General features: G+C 43.5%; 1 protein-coding gene across 1 annotated transcript; it reads right to left on the bottom strand.

Annotated features, from left to right (window-relative positions):
• Positions 1–1,243: 1,243 nt before the first annotated feature.
• Positions 1,244–16,458, bottom strand: LOC123111618 (mediator of RNA polymerase II transcription subunit 14). Its single transcript, XM_044532442.1, has 8 exons — positions 15,994–16,458; positions 14,264–15,337; positions 10,485–10,582; positions 9,062–9,236; positions 6,567–7,383; positions 5,066–6,042; positions 3,049–4,097; positions 1,244–2,511 (listed from the first exon to the last, which is right to left on the bottom strand). The coding sequence occupies exons 1-8, from the start codon at positions 16,234–16,236 to the stop codon at positions 1,716–1,718; spliced, it is 5,229 nt and encodes a 1,742-aa protein (XP_044388377.1). The 5' UTR covers positions 16,237–16,458; the 3' UTR covers positions 1,244–1,715.
• Between the last annotated feature and the right edge of the window lie 6,149 nt (positions 16,459–22,607).

The raw sequence follows: 22,607 nt of genomic DNA on the forward strand, positions 1-22,607 counted from the left end.
TGCCAACCTTACCCATGGGGCCGGGCCGCGGCGTCAAAACAGACCTAGATGGTTGGAGGAGACGCGCTGGTGCAAGTCGGGTCAGTGGGTCGAGGTGTGGGAGCCTCTAGTGCCCCGAGGCATGCTGCAGCATCCTCCGCGCGGAGTTCTAGCCACGAAGCCGAGGTAGTAAAGGTATTAGTCATAGTACCCATCATTTGTCTCCTCCACGTGCGCCCGCGGCACCACCGACACTGGGATGCGGTGCGGGTCAAGGTGCTAGCCGTGGGGGAGGTTAACGTCCGGCGACGGCAGCGGCTGTCGGATATGCCAGTGCTAGTGTGTGCAGTGCACCGGGATGTAAAGTTGGTTCCGTGGCCGGCGATCCCTGGCCGCACGGAGCTCCATCTCAGAGGCTTTTGGCAGCGTGGCGGGGGGGGGGGGGGGGTAGCGTGTGGGACGAGCTGGCGCTGGTGTCGAGCTTACCCTTGCCCTTGCCAAAGAAACCCATGGCGAGCTAGGGTTTTGCTGTCGCCAGTGAGGGAGTGAGCGTGGCCAGATTCGGACACGGAGAAGTGGATGAGGCTGGAACCCCGCATGCTTGCATTAAAAAGGACAAGGACCCAGATGCTTCCACACACTGTCATACGAGTTAGGTGGCCACATAGACTACGACCATGGGTGGTGGTTGGGCGGCCGACAAGTGGGGCCACGGCGAACACCAAAGAGACACTCGGCACATCCGTCTCGACACAAACCGGACACGAAGAAGTGGATGAGGCTGGACCCCCGCATGCTTGCATTAAAAAGGACAAGGACCCAGATGCTTCCACACAGTCATACGAGTTAGGTGGCCACATAGACTACGATCATGGGTGGTGGTTGGGCGGCCGACAAGTAGGGCCACGGCGAACACCAAAGAGACACTCAGCACATCCGTCTCGACACAAACCAGGCATAAATATGACCTGAAAATGCATCCAGACAAACACCAAATGGACGTGTTTTGGGTTTGGGTCAAGGGGATGGGCTGGTGTTTTCGTCCATTCAGATCCAAACGGACACGCGTGCGGACTATTTTGAACACGGGAAAACAAAAGTCCCAACTCGAAGCTTTGGGAGTTGGTCCAATTCGAGGCTCTGGTATATCTATTTTACTGGCAACCCATCCCACAGGCATGAGGTAGCTAGCAGACAAGTAATACAGAAAAATTGTACATCTACCAAATTATGTGCCAGTCATATTAGTGGTGAACACGCACTGTTAAACGGCACACTAGCAAAAGAAGAATCATAAGGGGGGTTCAGACAACTTCATTTGCTACATGTAACATTCCAAACACAAACCCCCTGGGGAATCCTAGACACAATTAGAGAAGTCTCTTAGATTTACAGCAAACAGAATGTCAGTCCATGTAAGAATACCATATGTAATGTACACCACGCCTCCTAAACCGAACCCATCCTTGTCTACTAAACTGACAGCGCCAGAGACAGCTTGTGAACAACAACCCCCACAACATGCTTTTGCTGTACAAAATTGCCATATAAATCAGCAAGCTGTCGCCTCAGAGCCGCTGTCCCTGGCACGAACCGCCAATAGACATGCTTGCATTTCTTTTCTTTTCTTTGGGGCTCCAGCATTCTGCTGTCCAATGCCAAATGTCAACACAGCCATCTCCAGGGAATTACAACAAAATTTACCTAACCTGGCTCTAAATTGCTAATTTGTTATCTCATGAAGCAGTTGAGCCAGCCGAAAGTGGTCCGTCTCTCAGCTGCTGTAGACAAAGTTGGAGTTGCTTTTGTATCATCTCAGCAACCATTCGCAGCCTTCCTTGGCCGGGTTCTGCAACAGCAGGGGTCCCATTCACAGTCTCCGCTGCCCTCGCCACCTTCTGCTTACATCTCTCCCAATCTTCAGACTGCAGCCAGCAAGCTCTCCCACCATGGCTCCCATTTATTGCAAGGAACGATATATGGCTGTTGTCTCCAAAAGAATACCTCAGTCTCACGGACACACAATACGGAAGCCAGGCAGCTCCACCAGCTACGTTCATGTGAGGAATGAGCGCATGGTCAAGTACAAACGTGAGAGCAAACTCTACTGAACTGTGGGCTCTGTCATGATGAATATTGCTCTTAGCTAAAGAGCTTTCTGTTCTATCATCTGAAGCTGATCCTGAGTGATTTTCCAAACAAAGCTCAATGCGAGCCCTCTGAGCAGTTGCAATGTCGCCATGAGCCTGGGAAAACCCTTTCTTCCAAGTAATCAGCTTCAAAAATTCTCTCAGCACCGATATAGGTAATGTAAGCAAAGTGATAAAAGAAGCAACTCTTGAAGCATCATATGGTTCAGAGGCAACACGCCTGCTGAAATAATCACATATCTCGTTGATCTCGGCAGATGTCAGCTCCTCCTGAGCATTGCTCTGAGCTTGCTGTTGCTGTTGCTGGTGGTGAAACCGCTTAACACTCAGAACTTGTAGAAGCAGTTGAACCCGATGGACGCTAACTGCAAATACATAACCTCTACAAGAAGACGACGGAAAATAATGTATCAGAAATATAAATTGTCAAACTTCAAACTGAAAAGAAAGCAAAGAAAGAAGCATTTTCAGTAAATGATCAGTTTTCTTTGTAATTCTAGCCTATTCTCAAAGAATTATGGGTTGATGCAGAAAATAAATAATACATCAGTACAATACCTATATTCAGTAAATATATAAAGTATTTGGACGTAAAAAAAATAGCATATCAGCAATTTAATGCATGGTGGGAAATTAAGAAGGATGATACATGTAATGTAATGTAATATTTTAAGATCCTGCATAAACAGAATATAACTAGGAAAGGGCACTATTATCCAATGATAATAAAGGAAAACTCAATATGTTAGATTGCACATAGAAATTTCCCATTGCTAATATTCCATATGGAAGAGCGAACAACAATGATTTACGGAATGAGAATCTGATAACAGACTTCAGTTTCTCAATGAAACAATACATTATTTTATTTTATTATTTATTTTTATTATTATCATCATCGTCATAATAATAATCTTACCCCACATAGAACCGCAGTGCAGGCTGCTCTTGATCCAAATTCAAAAGAGCCCCTTCGTTGTCCTTCAAAATTGACCCCAATATCTCTTTCAGAAGTTCAGGCAACTGTGCAAACAACCATAGAACTCCAAGGTACTTAAGAATCCCTCTTAACACCTTCTTGAGAGCTGCCAACGGAACCCAACCACCACCGTAGCCACCATCATCCCCAAGCCCAATGAAGGCTGTGTTTAGTTCTCCTTTCATATGAACAGGAAGGCCAGTTCCAGGTGTTAGTCGCACAGAGGCTCCACCAATCCCTGAAGCAAGACCTGAAGAAGACAACATGGCATTTCCTGCTCGACTCAAACTAGCTGCTACATGGTTGGCGACACTAGAAGTTGGCCTGGACATAGCAACACCAGGGGTGGCATTTAAACGGTTTGCGACAGGAACAGATTGTGGAGCTCCAGCACTAGTATTTAAGTGTGGACCAGGCTGTGTAGCATTCATGAAAGCAGGTTCAAGAGCATTTAGACCTTGAGCAACATGCTCCATTATGAAAGGTCTAAATTGTGGACATGGTAATGACCCGCCAACTGAAGGCCCACCCTTAGGAGGGGTTGCGGGCTGTAGCCAAACCTGATCCCCGGCGAAGCAACGCATGTCAACAGAAAACTTCTTGCGATATATAATGCGTATCCAGTATGGGCCCCGAAGCACGACGGAAACATCAAAAGGCAGCAATGAACTAGGAACGAGTCCAGGTCCACCCCGTCCAGCAGCGGAGAGCATGGCAGCAGTATGAAGAGTATGACCACCCAAATGTGCCGTAGCATTTGATGGGGCAGATGCATGATGCATAGTTGTTGCAGATGAACCATTTGCTACTGGCCCCTGGGAGGTGACATTATTAGTTTGCTTTGGCATTGAGCTGTACCCAGTCGAAACTGTTACAGGCATCCGTGCAGGACGAATTGCACCCCCAAGAGCAAGTAAAGGTCCTGCTGTTAGCCGAATACAATCCAAGAAGGATGCAACCTCACCACCATTCACGAAATCCTCCAAAAACTGCATTTAATGAACATGATAACAAGATCAATTAAAGAAACAGAATGGCCGATGCCTAGAGGTCAACTGGAACAGCTCATTTGACAGTACAGAAAGAACATGTCGAATAAATAAATTAAGTACTGCTATCCTTGAAACTTTCATAATAAGTTACACCTGTACACAATTGCCAAAAGACAAAGAAAGATGAAATCTAGAAGAAATTATTTTCAACAGGAAATTGAACTGAAAAGGAGAATGCACACAATTCATAGAGAATTGAGTTGTCAACCTGTGAAATACGAAATGCAATTTAGTACGACAGAAAAATATCACGTTGTTGTGTTCTGATTCATTAGGAACTAAGAGGCTAAACGATGCACTACAAGAAACATGTAGAAATGTAGGCACTAGGAAGTGGGAACTTGGTTTTGTTTTCAAGACGGCCGCCGGACCATTTTTTCTTGATACATACGTAATTTTATTAGTACTACTACTACTTATAAACATATGAGTTACAAAAATATTAGTACTCCCTCCGATCCATATTACTTGTCACTCGAACGGATGTATCTAGACGTATTTCAATGCTAGATACATCCGTTTGAGCGACAAGTAATATGGATCATAGGGAGTATAAACTTTAACATGTTAAAAGATCTATACATCATTTACTTGTATTCATCTCATGTACTCCCTCCGTTTCTAAATATAAGCCCTTTTAAAGATTCCAATATGAACTACATACGGATGTGTATAGACATATTTTAGAGTGTAGATTCACTCATTTTGCTTTGTATGTAGTCCATATTGAAATCTCTAAAAAGGCTTATATTTAGGAACCGAGGGAGTATGTCGTTTCCAAACATAGCGTAAGGATGAGTTAAAAAGCACTAGTTATAAACTTTGACGTGTTGAAAGATTCATAACATTTGCTTGTACTCATCTCAAGTATGCTCTTTCGAAACATAGAGTAAGCATGAACGGACCTTTGTGTGTGGCCAAAGCTGGTCAGGAGAAACATGCATTGTGCAACCTTCCTTAGCAGTTTCCCATTCGACAACAAAGTGAACCATTGGCATATGGCCATAGCTGAACCAAAAGCTCATTAGGCCAACAGCTTCAATCCTGAATGGCTTTCCCATCTGTTCAGATAGCCTGTCAGCATCACTATGGCCTTTATTAACAGACTGTGATTTCATCCCCACAGATATATGGTTATCATCTAGCTTATCATCAAGTTTTACACCGATCAATCTCCTCATTCCACGAGCAAATACACGTGCATTGGCAAGCCGTTGTAAATCTGACACAAGCCTCTTAACACTATCTGCCTCAACACTGCTATAAGTTAAAACAACACCATCCGCGTCAAAAGAGATATGTGAATCCATCTCAGATGTGTTAGCTATGCGTACACCAACACCCCACGGTGTTGAGGTGCTTCCTCCATTGAGCTCCCAAAGTTCCTTGAAATGTGGATCATTTATCCTAACATCCCATGACATGCTTCCAGCCTTCCCAAGGCGTAAGCATATGTGTTTCCAAGAATCATCTTGAGCAAACGGTAACCTGAACCAAATATTCGAGGATGGTGATCGCATGCCCACTTCTTCGACATATGGAATGGCGCTAGAATACATCTGGGCAGTTAGTTGAGCATGCTTGATGCATAGCGAACAGTGCCGTATTACATGTAGTAGCACTGAAGCATACACAGTTGCTGGAACACAATTATTTCTTTCGGCAAGAATATTATTTCCATGGGTGAGGCTGGTTCCTGATTGTGAACTAGAAGAGTATGCCTGCAAAGGAAGGGAACTCTGCACCGATTCTGATATTTTTCTTCGCTTACTTGGCTCACTGGATTTCAGTCCTTGCAGTGAAGGGAGATCTAGCAGGAAATCTGAAAGAGAGCGCTTTCTAGGTGCACAATCAGCGCCTACGGTGATGGCCTTCCCTAATCCTGTCAATTGCACAAGTAAGGTAAACACATTTGTAATGGTAATGCAACCTTATCTAATTTAACAGACAAAAAATTCGTAAATACAGGAACTGAGCCTAGATCAGCTGGTGGGAAGTGTGGGTACTGGGTAGTACCCCCTCCTAGTGATCTAAATGCTCTTATACTTCTTTACTTAGGGAGTACTAGTCATAGTTAAAAAGGCACGCCTAGCGCTTAATTGCGCATAAGCGTACGCTTTGGTCAGAAAAGTGCAAGGCAGTGGCAAAAGGCCGTGAAGCTTATCCAGGGATGTTTTTTATTTGCATTTACGCCTTTTAGAAAGAGCCGCTAAATTAAATTACCTTTTAGCGAAGGAAGAACGCCTAGCGCTTTTTTAACCATGGTACTAGACTACTAGTACACCCCCATCACCCAGGTTTCAGTCCTCTTCAACTCTAATTTGGGTGCTTATTTCCCCTATTGATGAAAGTAACCTAGTTCCTCCTAGGTGATCTAGCCAAAAAAAAAAACCTTTGCATAAATACCTTCAATGGCAGGTGAAGATCGAACCAAATGAGCAGGCAACGTGCTTGAAGGGGCAAGTTGAAATGGTTTATTTCCATCTGCAATACCATGCTCACTTGGAGAGCTCAATGAACTCAGGTCATGATTAGATTTAGAGTTTGACAACTTGATAGCAGATGAATTTCTTACAGGGTTAGAGGACGAAAAGGCGTTTGTACTCTGTAAATGGCTCAAACTAGTTGGGAAATAGCTGTTCACACCGACACCAGGACGAACTATTGAGGTATTATTAGCTTGGGCATGAGACAAGGCCCCATCCTGCATGTGTGAAATAGTTCTGGTGCTTCCGCCTTGAGGACCAAGTGAAAGAGAGCGCACAGGAGAAGCAGAAGGCAAACTAGAACCATGTTCACATTCGAAGGTCTCATCAACAATAGATGAAAACGATGGTGAACAAGCAGGCAGCAGCGAAAGAGGATCAACACTATTCTGAATGAGAAGTTGATTGTCCATCATGTCATCACAGTTCTCTATACTTTGTAGGGAATGCAGTTTGGCATCAAAAGGATTTGAATTCTTCTCATATTTTATTTTTTCCATCTGCCCAACATCAATCTTGTTTACCCTCATGGCTTCTTTGGCATCTATATTTGCATTAAACTTATTGCTTGCGTCAGACTGTGTTTCAAGCAAATGAAAAACAGGCCTGAAATCCTTATCAAGTTGCATCAACAGATAATAGGCATTGGCGCATTGCGGAAATCCCATAACCATCAGATCTGAACCATGTAATATAGCCTCTGGAATCTTTAGAGTACCCTGAGACTGCTCATAAACCTGGAATAAAAACAACAGAATTTGATCACTTAATATCTGGAGAAAAGAAATTTGCGTATTCACGCACTTATACAGGTCATATATAAGAGAATGCCAATTGTATTAATACAGCCAGAGGCACTTATCAGCAGAACACACAGCAGCTGTATAAGGATGTAAATAGTGATCTCAAACAAGTTACATGCCCTGGAGGTTATTTGGCATTAATACAGTTATCCTTGATTCAAAATCCCAGACAAAAGATGCTGCTTTGGCAGACCTGATCATGGGAGTCCATGGCCCCAGCTTAAAGAAGCCACCCCCCCCCCCCCCCCCCTCCCAAAAAAAGAACATATGGTGAATATAAATAATGTTCTGTTTGGCTTTAGCCTGGCCCGCTGGTATTTCAAGGCTACGATGTCTATTACAAAACCACACGAATTGTTCTCGGCCTCAAACATTTCTAATACAAAATCACACAAGTTGCTCAACAGAAAACAGCTGGTGGGAGGAGCTGGATAGATTGAAAGGTGGGAGCTTAGGAACCATTGCAGGAAGATGTGGCAAGGGCAGGAGAACCCTGGCCGCATGTGTCAGTACAAGAGGGCAACGAGAAGTAGATAATACTTCTAGTTTCTTCAACGTCGGACTCCCTAGACCTTGCTAATATGCTACTCCCTCCGTCCCAAAATAAGTGTCTCAACTTTATACTAACTTTAGTACAAAGTTGTACTAAGATTGAGACACTTATTTTGGGACGGAGGGAGTACTACGCTTCCAGATGCTGCCAGACTGGAGTCCACTTTCTTGCTGCTTAGTGACTGAGCATGGTATCCCGAGCCTACAACATTAACAGTACAGCAAAGATAAACTACCCCCCTTCTGGTTTGTAAGGCCTGTGCGTATCTCTAGATCGTCAATTTGATAAACTTAATATGGGTTATACACCATTAGAAACTCATTCAACTTACAAATTTTATGATAAACTTTTTGTGGCATATAACTTGTATTACATTGATCAAATTAACGACCTAAAAATACAAGCAGGCCTTAAAACTGGAAGAGAGGAGGTATACACATTTATGATTTAGTGTACTTTACACATATGTTTTTCTATAACATAAGAGATAAGACTAATCCTGCGAGAGGGAATGGGGAGAAGTGGAAATCTGTAGGACCAGAGGAATATGCTTGAACCAGAATGTACCACAGCCCCACATATGATATATACTCCCTCCGTTCCAGAATATAAGGTGTATCGATTTTCGTGCAAGTCAAACTTGTGTATGTTTGACCAAGATTATAGAATAAAATATTGACATTTACAATACAGAGTAAATAAAATATGAAAATATTTTTCGTGATGGGTCTAATGATACAAATTTGGTACTGTAAGTATTGGTATTTTTTTCTATTAACTTGGTCAAACATGCGCACATGTTTGACTTTTGAAAAAACTAATACACCTTATTATTTTGGAACAGAGGGAGTATTATTCAAGTATTTTCATGACAAATCAACTCATGATTCTGATATTTTCACATGGCCCTTTTCTAGTGATGTAGTTGGTTAAAGTGGCAAAAGTGCAACTGCGCGCATCCCACAGTAATGTTCTCTCAGATAGAGGGATTATAATACTGCACCTGCTAATAAAATTCAGAAATAAAGACATCATGATATTATCAAGACAGTTGGCAACCTTGAGGCCAAAAAAACTTCCAGTAGATACAAGCAGATGGAGGATGCTCCTAGTCCTTAAGCTTGAGAAAACCTCAGTCGCTGTGTTACTGCCTTTGTTTAGAGCTTCTTCCCAATCCAGCAGAGCGGAAGGAGGTAAGATATTCTTTGGTGATTGTAGGATGAAACGACCACTCCTATTAAAGAGAGAAATGAGTTGCAGTACTATGAAACTGAAAAAGACCAGACTGGAATACATCACAAGGCATAAGCATAAATATCTAGCCTTCATCTGATCATGCTTCAAGCTAAGACAGTACGGCTATAACAGATTCCGGCACTGAAGGGACAATGTCCATCAAAAATTTCTCAGAAGCAGTAGCTTTCGATTCTTGAGTGATGCATAGCACAATACTTACTTGAACAACATTTTGTAGCACTTGTTTATGAGTGGGGAAGTGAACACATGGATCTAGGGAAACAAGTGAAAACGAAAAATAATCAAGCCATCACCAACCAGTTTAACTTTCTAGGATCAGTCCTACCACTAAGAAAAACGTTGTGGTTGCAGCGCGATCAGCAGTAGAAATGCAATCAACGCTATAACCGTCCTAGACTGTCTACCATGATACATCACAAGCATATGCATGGATCGGTACGAGTCGGAAGATTGAGGACAGGCAGTGGCACTTGCTTGGTACTGAGGGGTTTTTTTTTTGTTACTGTTGTTGCTGAGGACAGGCAGTCGGAGGGGTTTTTAACTCCGCCTATGTTGTCTCAACATAGCCGGTCCCAAGCCCGGGTAAAGGAGGAGGGTTGTGATAGGCTTGGCGAGCCAACGTAAAAACTCAGCCACTCTTATGGAGATGAAACCCAAAGGATTGGAGTATCACCGAAGAGCTAGCTATGGAAAGGGGTGCGTGGAAGTTTGCTATCCATGTGCCAGAGCCATGAGTTGGTTGCGAGATCTTATGGGTTTCACCTCTAGCCTACCCCAACTTGTTTGGGACTAAAGGCTTTGTTGTTGTTGTTGTTGTACTGTTGTTGCTGAATGAAAATGATGCCTGCCCTCTTTTGTAAAATGGAGCCAGTCCTACAGCCTACTCTAACAAAAGGAAACTAACCCTGTCTTACTCTACAGCAAGTAAACACAACTAATGCTGATCTTAATAAAACTATCGTGTGCCTGGCTCGATAGTTTTTGTGTACCTCGTGGTGGATGCCCACAACCGTGACAGATGAACAATGTGATCTCAGCAATATTATAGGTATAACAGTGTGATCCTACAAGCTAAAAAAAAATGAGGCAAACAAAGAACCTAATGGGTTGTGGAATTACAAGTGAAAAGATTATTTTCTAAGCAAGAGGGGGTGAAGTTGAACAATAGTCACTAGGTCTACATCCAATAAGTTAATTCATAACAACACGGGTAGTGCTGACAAACCTGATATTTACTCCAAGACCAATATATGCTTGACCATATGCTCGCACTTGAAGCACTTCATTTCCACAAAAATCTGCAAAGCTCGCTTTCTCTGTCTTCTGCGCTTATCAGCATATTAGGCACTATAAATGTCAGCAAATAACCAATATATTCTTATAGTAAGTAAAGCTTTGGAAATACGGGAATGTTTAGCTTCAAGATCTGAAGAGTCAAGACAATACCCACCAGGTAACATATTAGCACATGCCGCATATAGTACAACAAAAGGGTATGACTTTCAACAACAATGAAAAGTGACCATGTCTACAAGTTCCCAACAAGCAACATGGGAACCATAATGCATTTCCACCAATGGTACGATAAACAAACAGTCCACATAATATTGTTTAATAATGGGACTGTACTACCCGAGTTTAGGGAAGCTCTATTTTTCACAAATGGTACAAGGAAACCCGGGTGTGGTCTTAAATGAGCATGGGCCAGGTCGTCACCCCCATGGTGGCGCGCCATATTATCTGGATATGGTGATAAGTGAGCAAGGATCAGGTCGTCGCATCCTTAATGGCTACATCCACACCTGGGTGTAGTGAAAAGTGAGCAAGGGTTTTTGCATTTGACACGACGAGTGCAAAGAGTAAGGAAGCTAGCCACGCCAAGTAGAATCTGCTTAGGTAGCTGGAACATAGGGTCCCTGACGGGTAAGTTACAGGAGTTAGTTGATAAGATGAGGAGAGGTGTTGATATCCTATTCCAAGAAACCAAATGGAAGGGACAGAAGGCGAAGGAGGTGGAGGATACCGGCTTCAAGCTGTGGTAAACGGGGTAACTACAAACAAAAATGGAGTGAGCATCTTGATCTACAAGAGCCTCAAGTATGGAGTGGTAGGCGTCAAGAGGCAAGGGGGCGGATTATCCTAGTCAAGCTGGTCGCTGGGGACTTACTTCTCAATATTATCAACACGTATGCCCCGCAAGGAGGCCACAATGAGAGTACCAAGAGGGAGTTCTGGGAAGGCCTGGAGGACTTGATCAGGAGTGTAGCTATTGGGGAGAAGCTCTTCATGCGAGATCTCAATGGTCATGTGGGTACATCTAACACAGGTTTTGAAGGGGTACATGGGGGCTTTGGTTATAGCAGCAGGAATCAAGGAGAGTGTCTTGATCTTTGCTTTAGCCTACAATATGATCGAAGCTAACACCCTCTTTAAAAGGAGAGAATTCCATCTAGTGACTTTTAGTAGTGGTCAACACTCTAGCCAGATTGATTTCATCCTCTCAAGAAGATAAGACAGGCATGCTTGCCTAGATTGTAAGGTGATACTTGGAGAGAGTGTTGTCCCTCAACATAAGCTTGTGATGGCTGACTTCAGCTTTGGATACGTGTCCATCGTGATAATCACGTCAAAGTCACCAGAACAAAGTGGTGGAAGCTCAAGGGGGAGGCACCTTAGGCTTTCAAGGAGAGGGTTATTAGGGAGGGCTCTTGGGAGGAAGGAGGTGATGCAAACAATATGTGGATGCAGATGGCGATTTATGTTCGGAAGGTGGCTTTAGAGGAGTTTGGGGTGACCAGGGGAAGTAGAAGAGAAGCTAAAGATACTTGGGGCCAGTTTTTAGGGCTTATGGCTGGCTGTGGAAATTAGCTGCTATTGTAGTGTTAAAAACGTCTTACATTATGGGACGGAGGGAGTAAGTGTTAACTAGTAGGCTTCTAAAATAAAATTTTAGGTTGGGCTTCTAGAATAAGATGGGGAGGGAGCAGCTTGAGCTTATTACCACAGCCAGGCATAAGCCTCAAATGGATTGGCCCTTAGTGATGGAACGATGATGTTCAGAAGGCTATTAATGAGAAGAACGATTATTTCAGACGCCTACACCTGGATAGGAGTGAAAACAACATTGAGAAGTGCAAAGTGGCAAAGAAGACTGCAAAGCGAGCTACGAGTGAAGCGAGGGGACGGCATATGAGAACCTCTACCAACGTTTAAACACGAGGGAAGGCGAAAGAGACAACTATAAGACGGCCAAGATTCGAGAGAGGAAGACAAAGGATGTCAACCAAGGCAAATGCATGAAGGATGGAACAGATTGATGTCCGGTGAAGGGCGAGGAGATCAAGAATAGATAGCGAGAGTACTTCAAAAAACTGTTCAATGGAGAGAATAAGGGCTCTGCCATTGAGATGGATGACTGCTTTGATGACAACAACGGACATTTTGTGAGTCGGAGGTCAGGGAGACATTAAAAAGGATGAAAGGAGGCAAGGCCATGGGCCTTGATTGTATCCCCATTCAGGTGCGGAGATGCCCTGGAGACATAGCGATAGTATGGCCAACTAAGCTTTTCAACCTCATTTTCCGGCCAAACAAGATGCCCAAAGAATGTAGGCAGTGTATATATTAGTATCAGTCTTCAAGAACAAGGGGGATGTTCAAGGTTGTACTAATTACCATGGAATTAAGATGATGAGCCATACAGTGAAGCTATGGGAGTCATTGAGCACTGATTAAGAAGAATGGCAAGTGTAACCAAAAATCAGTTTGGTTTCATGCCCGGGAGGTTGACCATGGAAGCTATTTTCTTGGTAGTTGGTACGACAACTTATAGAGAGATACGGGGAGCAAAAGGACCTGCATATGGTGTTCATTGGCTTGGAGAAGGCCTATGATAAGATACCATGGAATGTCATGTGGTGGGCCTTGGAGAAACACAAAGTCGCAACAAAGGATATTACCCTCATCAAGGACATGTATGACAATGTTGTGACAAGTATTCGAAAAAGTGATGGCGACGATGATGACTTTCCAAATAAAATAGGCCTGCACCAAGGATCAACTTTGAGCCCTTATCTTTTTGCTTTGGTGATGGATAAGGTCACAAGGGATATACACGGAGATATCCCCTGGTATATGCTCTTTGCGGACGATGTGGTGCTAGTCAACGATTGTAGGACAGGGGTTAATAGAATGTTAAGAGTTGTGGAGACACACTTTAGAATCAAAAAGTTTTAGGCTTGGTAGACTAAAACTGAGTACATGAGGTGAAGTTTCAATACTAAAAGGCACGCGGAGGAGGTTAGCCTTGATGGGCAGGTGGTGCCTCAAAAGGACACATTTCCGGTATTTGGGATCAATGCTGCAAAAGGATGATATTCATGAAGATGTGGGCCATCGAATCAAAGCCAGATGGATTTAGTAGTGCCAAGCTTTTGGCGTCATCTGTGACAAGAGACTGACACAAAAGCTAAAAGGCAGGTTCTATAGGACTGTGATTTGACCTGCAATGTTATATGGCACAGAATGTTGGACAACTAAAAGGCGACATGTCCAATAGTTAGGTGTAGCAGAGATGTGCATGCTGAGATGGATATGTGGCACCACAAAAAAGGATCAGGTCTGAAATGATGATATACATGATAAAGTTGGGGTAGACCTCCAGAAGCGCTGGTGCATAGCCGAAGGATAATGTCTACTGATAAGTAGACCAAACTTAACATGGGAGGAGTCCATAAAGAGAAACCTGAAGGACTGGAATATCACCAACGAACTAGCCATGGACAGGGGTGTGTGGAAATTAGCTATCCACGTGCCAGAACCATGACTAGGTTTCGAGATCTTATGGGTTTCAACTCAACCTAGCCCAACTTGTTTGCGATCGAAACACTTTGTTGTTGTTGGTGGTGGTGGTGGTGTTGTGGTATTAACATAATAACATTCAGTATAGTATCATGTGTCATAGAAAACACAAAGGTACATAAACATAATGGTTTGTATCATTACCTTATGTGGTGCCTTTGCTACGCCAATGTCCCGCTTCAGGATAACATCTTTGGGTGACTGACAAATTTGCACATTTTTGCACAATTGTCTCTGAATGTCAAGAAGACGCGTGTGCCTATTGCAAGCAATTGCTTTTAAAATGAGTTTCTCAACATCAATGCAGGACAGATCAAGAGAAAGATTAGCTTCTTTATCTGTCAAAGGATCAAGTATAAATGAGCTATGCTGGCATTTTATCTGCATGTCTTGCCCTGCCTCAATTTTGATAAATGGGGATAAATCAGATTCTGCTGGGCCACTGTTTTTTCCATCCAACCAGTAATTCAATTTCAACACAGGTAACCTAAAACCACTTGAATCAAATTCCCCATCTTGACCAAGCTGCATTACAGCAGCATTTCCAGTTTGACCTGTGGTGCTGTCTGGGATACGTTCAGAACTTATTGCTTCCTTCCACCTTCCGTGTCGAAGAACATTAGCCTGCCTAATGATAGTGTCCATAGCAAGTGAAATGCTTAACTCGTGAAGTATAGCATACAGCACAGAAAAGGGATTCTCAGAAACTGCCATTCTTCTTTCTATATCATCACCAAGAGCAAATCTCCTAATTTCTCCCAGCTTAATAGGGCCATTCTTCTCACCAACAAGCAACTCCATGTGCAGTATCCTCCATAAATCTAAGTTACCACGGTAACCTAACGTAAGAAGAACTTTAAATTCTCCATCCACACGAAAAACAGCTATCCCATCAGTTACTGAAATGCTAGATGCTTCTTTGGGTCTTGGAGTCACAAGTACTTTGTAGCGCACACTGGTGTCCAACTTCTGCAAAGCATGTTTTTCTTCATCTGGAGAAAGTTTATTTTGGCTCCCTATATCTTCTATACATCTTGGTAACCTCTGATAACTGCCTGTAAGCATAACCTCTAAAGCAGAAGGAACATCAAATGTAGGAGCTCGTGCTTGCTGCAACCCCTCATGCATGAAGAACAGTGAGTCAGCTGTTTGGGTGAAGCATGTTTCATGGCTAGAAAGGGTCGATCCAAGTTGCTGACAGTACTGAACCAACGGAACCTGCACAGATTACAAGTAACCATCTCAAATACAAAAAAATAGAAGTAAAGAAGAAAAGAAGTGCAACACAAAGTTTCCAAGACAACGATTTCATGGTCTAGTGCCAACCAATAGGTAGAACGATGAAAACCCCACTTTAGTTTAGGATGATACTGATAAAAAACTGCAGAGACTTCAGGATGGAATGTATGGGCTGTTCAATCAAACTTAATGATTTCATGTTCAAAGCCAATTGTGCAAGGGCACAACAAAAACAGAAGTTTGTTGTGAATAGTACTACATGAGCTTTTATTTTGACTATTCAGTTTTAATCTATTGTCTGTAAGTAATTTCTATTTCTCCCACTGGATATCTATGGATGTTTAGGGGGGGGGGGGGGGGTAAATGGACTTGCTTGAATCCAACGAAAAGAACAAACAAACCTATTTTCGCAGAATAGACTGAGATTGCTGGACGAATAAAGCAAGAAGAAATAGCCGACCAAATGAAGTGCCAATTTGCCCCAACTATGGTAGCAATGTGAGGATACCAACGAAACAGCCCCTAAATTCAGAAGTCTATACCTATTTAATTGACCGCATTTCACTACACTACTGTGGCAATAAGGGTACTGTCTAGGGCAAACAGAAAACGGCCTCATCTCAATCAACAACGACCTGCTGACACCACTTGGCGAGCACATGGAGGCGGAGCATGCGCTGGCGGGTGCGGGCGATGAATTTGAGGAGGTCAATCTTCTTCTCGGAGTCCGACCGCTGCCGCCCGCCATAGGCGCCCTTCCAGTCGGACTCGACCTGCGACTTCTCCACGAGCTCCCGCAGCGCCAGGTACGACTCCTCCGCCGCCCGCCGCACCACGGACCCCAGCTCCACCGTCTGCTGCCCCAGCTCCCCCGCCATCGACGCGGCTAGGGTTTCCGCCTCAGCTTAAGCTCCCGCGACAACGGTTTTGGGAGGAAATCGAGGCCACCGCTGCGGGACGGCAAGGAGGAGGGGGGGCCTTCGGGGTAGGTGGCCGGGCAATACCGCCGGCGACGAATCGGCGGCGGCGGCCCGCGTGGGGTGGGATCGGAGCTTTTCGCTTCAGCGCTGGGTCGGGCCCGAACAGAGCGTGCGCCCACGCCTAGTCGACAAGATCACGATGGGCCAGCGAGGCTGCGCGTATATAGTGGCCGTCGATCGAGGTACTGACGGTTAGATGAAGACAACGCTCAGGACGCAAACCGTCATATGACGCCGCACAGAACGCGTAGACAGCATTGCCGGGAACTTAGGCCCAGTTCTTCTGCGCTTTGTTCCGTCAGTCTAAGGCAAAGCTTAAGTGGTTTGCCTACCTTACCCACTTGATGAAAGGGAACGAACTTCGTTTCCTTGGCGGCTTTATGGATGGATTCAGTCAGAAAAAACTCCTTCCTTTTGAAAAAAGTGACGCTTTGCCAGCTTCTTTCAAAAATTTTGAGCCTCATTTATTTTAAAATCCTATCTAGTTATGGTTTAAATAGATATGATTGTAAAACAAATGGAGCTCGAAGATTCTGAGAGAAGCTGGGTAGGGGTCGGATTTTGGGAGAATCCCTAGATTCTGGCAAAAGAACTGGGCCTTAGCATCCGGAGGATCTCATATTAGGTGAGATTTTTTTTGAAAATACAAAATAGTCAGCTCCTAATTGTAGACACACATCAATGTTTGATGTACAATCTTAAAAACATTCAGCTCCTAATTCGACCTATACTAATAGAAACAGAAAAGGCAAAATCAGATGTGAATAGCGTCAAAATACTATTCACCCAAATCTGTCACTGTTCACATTCAAATTTCTCTCTTTTGCATCTCCAACTGTACATTGAGTTTTGAGTTGATCTTTTTTGAAGTTGTAGATACACCCCCCGGATATGTTGTCAAATAATTTTAAAAAAAATTGAAATGTCTAAATATGAATTTTTGTGCTTGATCTCATGATCTTTAATGCGAGATCATGTACCAGTCTCCCCGCATTGCTACCATCACACATTGTTGTGGAAATTTATAGCAACGAAATTATTGAATGTAAAACTAAAACACATATGTCCTTCTCTTTTTCTTCTCCTACTTAGAAAAACTTAATGTTTTGTCGTTTGTTTTATCTTTCATCCAACTATCATGTTCCCATAGCTCAAAAAAAATATCCTCTTCCCACGCCAACAAAACACTCACCCCACCACACATTCGGGTTTTCTTTTACCTTGTCCAGTTTTCCGAATCAAATCGATAAGACAAATGATGCATATCAATCGCGTGGGTAATCAACGTTCTGTTTGGTAAGCCAATAAATCATGGCAACATATTTACAACAGTCCGAAATTTTACATGCTTCCAAAAATAACTTAACTTCCTGGTATTTCTCATGAACAAGTCACGATGACTTAGTTGCCTATTTTGCAGCTAAAGTGCATTTTTACATTCACACAAGAAATCAAATCTTCCTAAACCAAAGTTCGACATGGGAACATCATACCTTGGTAGCCTCCATGCCACGCGTTGTTGTCAGTGTTAGCTCATCGTCGATGCGCCGCCGCATTGCACTGCCTCACACCTCGACCTGGAACTCTCTGTTTAGTCGCGTGCCACCAACCCTACCATGGCGCAGAGGCCCACAGTCATGCAAGACGGTGCGGGTGCCTGAGCATCACTTCGGCGACTGTCACAAGTCATTGCGGTCCTCGTGTTGCTCTGCGGTAGATCAAGTTCCATGCGCGTGGTCGCCGGCAAGCCAATAGACCTCAGCGCCACCTCTGTCTGGTTTGATCCGGAAAAAATGAGGGAAATAGTTGCTAGGGTTTCCATTGGGATGGTTTCGTTCCACCCGCGATAGATCTGGACCGTCCCTTGGATGGGTAATCTTTGCGGAATGCAGACGGCGGGCGGTCCCAAATTGGGCTCAAATCAATAATGGGCTATGTCCCAGGCCATGTAGAAAATTGTCATTATCATTAATGGGATTTTTCGCTACAGGATCAAAAAAAATAATAGGCTTCAATATGTCGATTTATGTTTTAGGCATTTTTTATTCCAATGCACTTTTTATCGTTTTAGGTTTTATAATAATGTAAATGCACGCTTAATAATTTTAAATAGTCAGTGGATATGTTATCTATAAATGAGTGGTCTTCCTTAGCAACGCACATGCACTCGTCTAGTGAGAATATATATGAGAATAATACTGCATCACATTCTTGGCATATGAATGTGTCACTGTGTGCAAGACACATAGGACAGCAAGGGTCGCGAAGGCCCCTTCACTCATTCATGGAGGGGCGCAGCAATGAAGATCAATAACATATGAAAACGTAGAACACACAAGGACCTACCCAGGTTCATGATGCATGGTTGCGTAAAACCCTAGTCCTGCTTTGTGCTTATATGTGGGTAGACAGAGAGCTACAAGCCTTTCTCGAAAAGGGAATTGCTCACTAACACTCTCAGCTATTCAGTGGCTCGGCCCCATTACAGTAACATGATCCTCCTTTTATAGTGCAAGGGGTACCATAGTGGCTACAGTGGTCAATACCTACCTCCGTCAGAGTAGGACAAAATGCATTAAATGACACATGAGGTGATGAGTGTTACTTTTACACTCCTCTAACATGAGTTTAAACCAAAATATTTCATTTAACCCGAGATATTTGCTTCGATATTGCCACTAATGACTAATGAATGCAAAGGATTCTAAATGTCCGATCTTTATTTTGTTTCCATGGGAAATGGGCTATTTACAGATGAAATTAAGCCAATACATGCAAGGGAGTAAAGTGGAAATAGAGATCAAGTGGAGGTGCACAAGAGGAAACAAAGCAAAAGACGGCCTTCCATACGACTATCCTCGCTCGTATGGATGGTCATAGGGCGTGCTAACCGAGGCGTCTGATCCACCTGAACAACCATTATAAAAGGGCCCAACGTCAAATGAGCACCAGAACAAGTCAGTCATCGTCATCTTCATAGTAGCACTCTCCATCAACCCTAGCCACTGCCATTTCCCATCTCTATAGCCACAACCTTCATCACCACTATAGTTCTCAACCATCTATCCATATTTGTAATCATGTATCACACACAACATCCATTGTAAGACATATTATCAATCAATCAATCTTCACGATGTGTTCATCGATGAGTTATTAGTGTGATCTGATCTCCATGTGTGAGTAGTTCAGTAAGGTCATGGTTGAGGCAAGGCCTTGCAACCCAATGTAATTGTTGGAGAGGTCGATGGAAGTAGTATGAATTAATGTCCCGCATGTGTAGCATAAAGTTGAGTTGTAGTTGTCTCTTGTCTCATTCGTGTTCTTCATCCCTACAGGTACTCTGTAGGATCGAAAGTAGGTCTAGAGGGGGTGATTAGACTATTTGACCAAATAAAAAACTAGCATTTTCCCAATTTTAAGTCTTGGCAGATTTTAGCAACTTAACACAAGTCAAGCAATCAACCTACACATGCAATTCTAAGAGTGTAGCAGCGAAAAGTAAAACATTGCATATGAAGGTAAAAGGGAAGGGTTTGGAGAAGGCAAACGCAATGTAGACACATAGATTTTTGGCGTGGTTCCGATAGGTGGTGCTATCGTACATCCACGTTGATGGAGAATTCAACCCACGAAGGGTAACGGTTGTGCGAGTCCATGGAGGGCTCCACCCACGAAGGGTCCACGAAGAAGCAACCTCGTCTATCCCACCATGGCCATCGCCCACGAAGGACTTGCCTCACTTGGGTAGATCTTCACGAAGTAGGCGATCTCCTTGCCCTTACAAACTCCTTGGTTCAACTCCACAATCTTGACCGAGCCTCCCAAGTGACACCTAACCAATCTAGGAGACACCACTCTCCAAAAGGTAATAGATGGTGTGTTGATGATGAACTCCTTGCTCTTGTGCTTCAAATGATAGTCTCCCCAACACTCAACTCTCCCTCACGGATTTGGCTATGGTGGAAAGATGGTTTTAGTGGAAAGCAACATGGGGAAGGCTAGAGATCAAGATTCTTGTGGTTGGATTGGAATGTCTTGGTCTCAACACATGAGTAGGTGGTTCTCTCTCGGAAAATGAGTAGTGGAAGTGTAGGCATGTTCTGATGGCTCTCTCACAAATGGAGAAGGGGGTGGAGGGGTATATATAGCCTCCACACAAAATCTAACCATTACACACGTTTGACCCAACTCGGCTAGACCGAATAGATAAACTCGATGAGACCGATTTAGTTCAAAATGTGAATGTTAGGAATCTTGGTGGGACCGACAAGATCAACTCGGTGGGACCGATGTGCTCTAGCTAGGGCAAAACCTCATCTCGGTGAGACCGGTTGCATGAACTCGGTGAGACCGATTTCAGCAATTTATCAAATAGAGAATTGGTCAAGCAAACTTGATGGGACCGATCGCTCATTCGGTGAGACCGAAATGTTATGAAAAGAAAACAGAGAGTTTGCAATGCAAACTTGGTGGGACCGATCGCTCATTTCGATGAGACCGAAATGTTACAAAGGGAAACAGAGAGTTTTCAAAGCCATCTCGATGAGACCGAGAGCCGTATTAGTGAGACCGAATTGATTAGGGTTTCTGGCTATGGCTATGTCAAGTGAACTCGATGGCGCCGGATAGATCAAATCGGTGGGGTCGAGTTTGACTTTAGGTTTTGGACATATGTGGAAATGAGAAAGTGGTTGAGGGTTTTAGAGCAATATCACTAAGCACTTTGAGCAAGTAGACCATTAAGCAACACCTCATCCCCTTTTAATATTATTGGCTCTCTATGGACTCAATGTGATCTTGGATCACTAAAATGAAAATGAAGAGTCTTGAGCCTTTGCCAATTTTGTCCTTAGCATTTTGAGGGGTCCACATATCTAGTCCATGCGATGCCAATCACTGAACTTTCTGAAACATTTAACTGGAATGACTATTAGTTCAATGAGCTATATGTTGTTATGAATTACCAAAACCACCCGGGGATTAGTTGCACTTTCAACCTCCCCTTTTTTGGTAATTGATGACAACATATAGATCAAAGCTTTGACAAATGATAATATCAATGAAATACATCGTCGCTTTGAGAAGTATGTGATAAGCAAGAGCTCCCCCTAAATTTGTGCATTATTTAAAATTTGCTTTTGAATGCAAATGCATAATCAATTGGGATCATGGGTTACTCTTCCATGTCACATACATATTGGTGGAGCGCTCAAAATGATAAGCTATAAGAAACATGCACTCATCACCAAGGGCAAACATGATTGATCATACACATATCATCAAGCAAGCAAACATTTAAGCATAATATGATCAAACACATGATCCTATAAGTATCTCACACACAAGCACAGATATTGTAGCATGCAAACAATCAAAGCAAAAAGACCAAAGTAGCAAGAGAGGCAACAAAAAGACAGATCTCTCTCTCTCTCTCTCTCTCTCTCTCTCTCTCTCTCTCTCGAAGCCTAATGATCTATACACTTTCTCCCCCTTTGGCAACAAGTTACCAAAAAGCTTGAATATGCATAGTGCTATTCGGCACTCTAGGCATGATCTCCGGGAGCTTCTGAAGGGTTCTTCTGGCTGGTTGCTCCGGTGTGCGTAGATGGCGTTGAGAGGAGTCCGTCTGCAAAATCTTCAGCTGATGTTTGTGGAGCTAGAGGAGTTGAAACTGGAGAAATCATTGAGGCAGTTGCTGCAGGTGTTGACATTGTTGTCCTGGGATCACTAGCAACTGGCACAGCTGAAGACCTTGGTGCCCTAGGCACTTGCTGAAATGCATCTGTGGTTTGTCCTTCTTCCCTTTCCTTAATGTCTTCCTGGATCTTCTCCACAGTTGATTGGATCTCGGTGACCTTCACATCTAGATCATAAATCTTTGCCTCAATGATCCTTTCAAGACTCTCTTGATTTTGAGTCAGGGTGGCCAATCCCTTCTCAATCCTCAAAGTAGCATCAATCAGATAGCTGAGTTGATCATGTTTGGTCTTGAGGATCACATGTGAAGCATCTGGAGCACTAGCTAGCTTTGCTGCTTTCTCTGCCTTTGCTTTCTCTCTCTTCTCCTGGGCTTTTACACATGTTGGATGAGAGGCATCCATGACAACTTCATTATCCTCAAAGTCTGACCTCAGGGGAAGATGCTCTTTGTCAACTAGATATGTCCCTTTCCCCATCTTGGAGTTGATGAGCATCTGAATGCGAGGGGCATATCCACAAGATCTTTTTTGATCAGCTACAGTCCTTTTCACTATTTTAATAATGAG

The sequence above is a fragment of the Triticum aestivum genome, chromosome 5B, assembly GCF_018294505.1.
Source record: "Triticum aestivum cultivar Chinese Spring chromosome 5B, IWGSC CS RefSeq v2.1, whole genome shotgun sequence".
In the NCBI taxonomy this organism is placed as follows: Eukaryota; Viridiplantae; Streptophyta; class Magnoliopsida; order Poales; family Poaceae; genus Triticum; species Triticum aestivum.

Bases quoted from the DNA above. Each gene is read 5' to 3' on its own strand.
- LOC123111618 (XM_044532442.1), bottom strand. From the start codon at position 16,236: ATGGCGGGGGAGCTGGGGCAGCAGACGGTGGAGCTGGGGTCCGTGGTG. The intron at 15,338-15,993 runs GTCGTTGTTGAT...TAATCTGTGCAG, and splicing joins TCGCCAAGTGGTGTCAGCAG to GTTCCGTTGGTTCAGTACTG. The intron at 10,583-14,263 runs GTAATGATACAA...TGATAAGCGCAG, and splicing joins TAGCAAAGGCACCACATAAG to AAGACAGAGAAAGCGAGCTT.